Raw genomic sequence first — 2,774 nt, 5'->3', positions numbered from 1 at the left:
TGAGCGGCTTGCACGGCATCGATAGGGAGTGGCCCCGCCTGGGACGCCAGGAGCCATAGCGAAGATCCCGGGCCTGGGCCTGGGCACCTGGAAGGTGACGCAGCCTGGAAGGTGACGCAGCTGGCGGGCGGAGCTCGGGGCACAGGCTGTCCCGGCGGCGCGGGGCTGTCACGGCGGCACGGGCTGTCACGACGCGCTAAAGGCTGTCATGGTGCACGCGGGGCTGTCACGGTGCGCTCGAGGCTCTCACGGCGGCACGGGTTGTCACGACGCGCTAAAGGCTGTCATGGTGCTCGCAGGGCTGTCAAGGTGCACTTGGGCGGCCACGCGGTGGCTCGCCTGGAGACCGCCCGCCCGCTGCGAAATCAGCCTTCTGTAACACCAGATAGTCAGATTTGTTATGCAAAGAGACCCTCCGTGTGCACGGTGGCACTTTCTGACAGCGGGTTTTCTGAATGTGCCGATGTGGCTGACGCATTTCGTGCTGCTGCTGCTGGATGTCGAGGCCACGTCTTAAGTATCCGGAAATGAAGCTTGGGAATCCAAGGCATCTCGGCCGCTGGGACGCCGGGGGCTGTCGCCGAACTAGATCAGAAGGAGACAGGAAATGTTGGGATTGCCGGCTTGGCTCTAGAACTTCATCTTCTCCTGTCAGGTCCGCCGCCTGCGGACCAGTACAGCCCTAGCCTCGTTCCTTTCAGTGGGCGAGCAAACGGCCAGGATTACTCTTTCCCTCCTGTCCCCTTTAGAAGGAGACGGGGGAAGAGAGCCCTGGAGAGAGGTGAGCACACCACCGGCCCCAAGCCAGCCCAGTTAAAGGACACTCAGACGCAGTGGGAGCTCTGTCGAGGCAGTTCCGTTTATTATCACACAAGCACTTGCTTTTATAGGCAGAGAGGGAGGGGAGGTTTTAACATAATCCAGTCAGCTTCAAGGGCATGTATCCTGTCTCAATGCCTAGCTTTACATAATCCTATCAGCTTAAAGGTCAAGGGTATGCATCCTGCCTCAATGCCTAGCTATTGTGTTCACAAGCGCAGAAGCATGTATTTGGCCAATAAGGGCTTAGGCAAGGTTCCCGCAGACACCCCCACCCTGCTTCCTCCCAGCGCCATCTTAGGCTGCCACGTGAATATGCCCTTGTGGGCCCATAATGGCACTACTTGTAATGTCACTTAAGGTGGCATTACTTTTTAAGGCCCGACATTCTCCCCTATCTAGAAACAGCCCAGCAGTTGCCTGATAGTGGAAGCATGTTGCATCTTCCTCTCTCCCCGCCCCCACCTTTTTTTCTTTTTTTAAATTTTAATTCATAAATTGTACATTTATGGGGTACATGAGATGTTCTGATACATGTATGACAAAATTAAGGTAATGAACATATACATCACCTGGCTTACCTATCATTTTTTATGGTGAGACATTTGAAATTTACTCCCTTTGTTATTTTGACATTATTGTTAACTATAGTCACCCTGATGTGCAATAAATCTCAAAATCTATTCTGCCTATGTATCTGAAACTTTGTGCCCTTTGATTAACATTCCCAAGTCCCTGTCTATCTGAAGCCTCGTGCCCTTTGATTGACAACTCCCCCTTTCCCCACCCCANGGCTGAGCGAGGTGCGGGCGCAACACCGAGGGCTGCGATCCCATTGCCGGTCCCGGTCCGGTGCGGGCGCGAAACTGAGGGTTGCGATCCGTTGCCGGTCACGAAAAAAGAGAAAAAAAGGAAAAAAAAAAAAATACATGTAAATAGGCACATTGGAAGTTATTGGATGAATCGGAATTAGAATGTTCAGCCCTTGTTTGTCAAAATATTATTTAAATTATTTTTCTTATCTGCTTGCCATCTCTTAGGGGCCAAGGAAGTAGTTTTGTCCATATTGGTTCTCAACTTCCCACCAAGGACATGCATTTGGTGGTTGTTCAATAAGCACTCAAGGGATTAAGCTGTTGAGTCTCTTGCCTCTCATTTCTGGTCCATCCAAAAACTCACCTTTATTAGGTTATTTTGATAGTGAATGAACATCACAAACCTACCATCAGTTCTCCGTTGCCCCAGACATGATGCATCTACAGCCAAGCACAGAACCTGGGTGGCATACAGCAAGTGGCATGGTACTCCTGAGGGTAGGGTGGTGCACTGAACAGCTCTGTGCATTTAGGCCGGGGTCTGTCACGTATTTGGAGTTTGGCTGGTCTCGGTTGGGATGGTTGGGGCTACTCCACTGGGTCCACACATCTCTCATCCTCAAGCAGCTGATTTGGGAGTGTTTCTCATGGCCGAAACACAAGAGAGGCAACTTTGAGAGGCATCTTAAGTCCTTCGCTTGGGCTCTGCTCTATTACTGTGTTAGTTTACCCATGTATGTGCCATTCTATGCTTTCCTGATTACTATAGCTTCATAATGAGTCCCAATACCTCATAGGGCAAGTCACCCTGCTCTTTTTTTCTAAAAGTGTCATGATTGTTCTTTTTTGCTTTCTTTCCCCATTACAGCTTTATCGAAATATAATTGTACAGTAAACCGTGCATATTTACAAAGTACAATTTGATGGTTTTGACATATGAATGTATCATGTCCTAGTTTTTTGGTCCCTTTACTCTTCACTATAAATCTTAGAATTAGCTTACAAATTTTCTTGAAGGACTTTATTGGGTTTTTGATTGGAACTACATTAAATCTGTAGATCTGTTTGGAGAGAATTGACATCTTTATGATATTAAATCTAACTTCCCCAAGCATGGTATACTTCTGTGTTAATAAATTT

General features: G+C 48.6%; 1 protein-coding gene across 1 annotated transcript in view; it reads left to right on the top strand.

Annotated features, from left to right (window-relative positions):
- LOC103607547 overlaps positions 1-2,774 on the top strand; it is a 56,587-nt gene that overhangs the window by 5,273 nt on the left and 48,540 nt on the right. The window contains 1 exon segment of the mRNA XM_008592038.1: positions 26-94. Within this exon segment, the coding sequence (XP_008590260.1) occupies positions 26-94 (69 nt within the window).

Source organism: Galeopterus variegatus, unplaced genomic scaffold, assembly GCF_000696425.1.
Source record: "Galeopterus variegatus unplaced genomic scaffold, G_variegatus-3.0.2 Scaffold7524, whole genome shotgun sequence".
NCBI classification, from domain to species: Eukaryota; Metazoa; Chordata; class Mammalia; order Dermoptera; family Cynocephalidae; genus Galeopterus; species Galeopterus variegatus.
The sequence above is the reverse complement of the archived record's forward strand: the minus strand, read 5'-3'. Positions and strand labels throughout refer to the sequence as shown.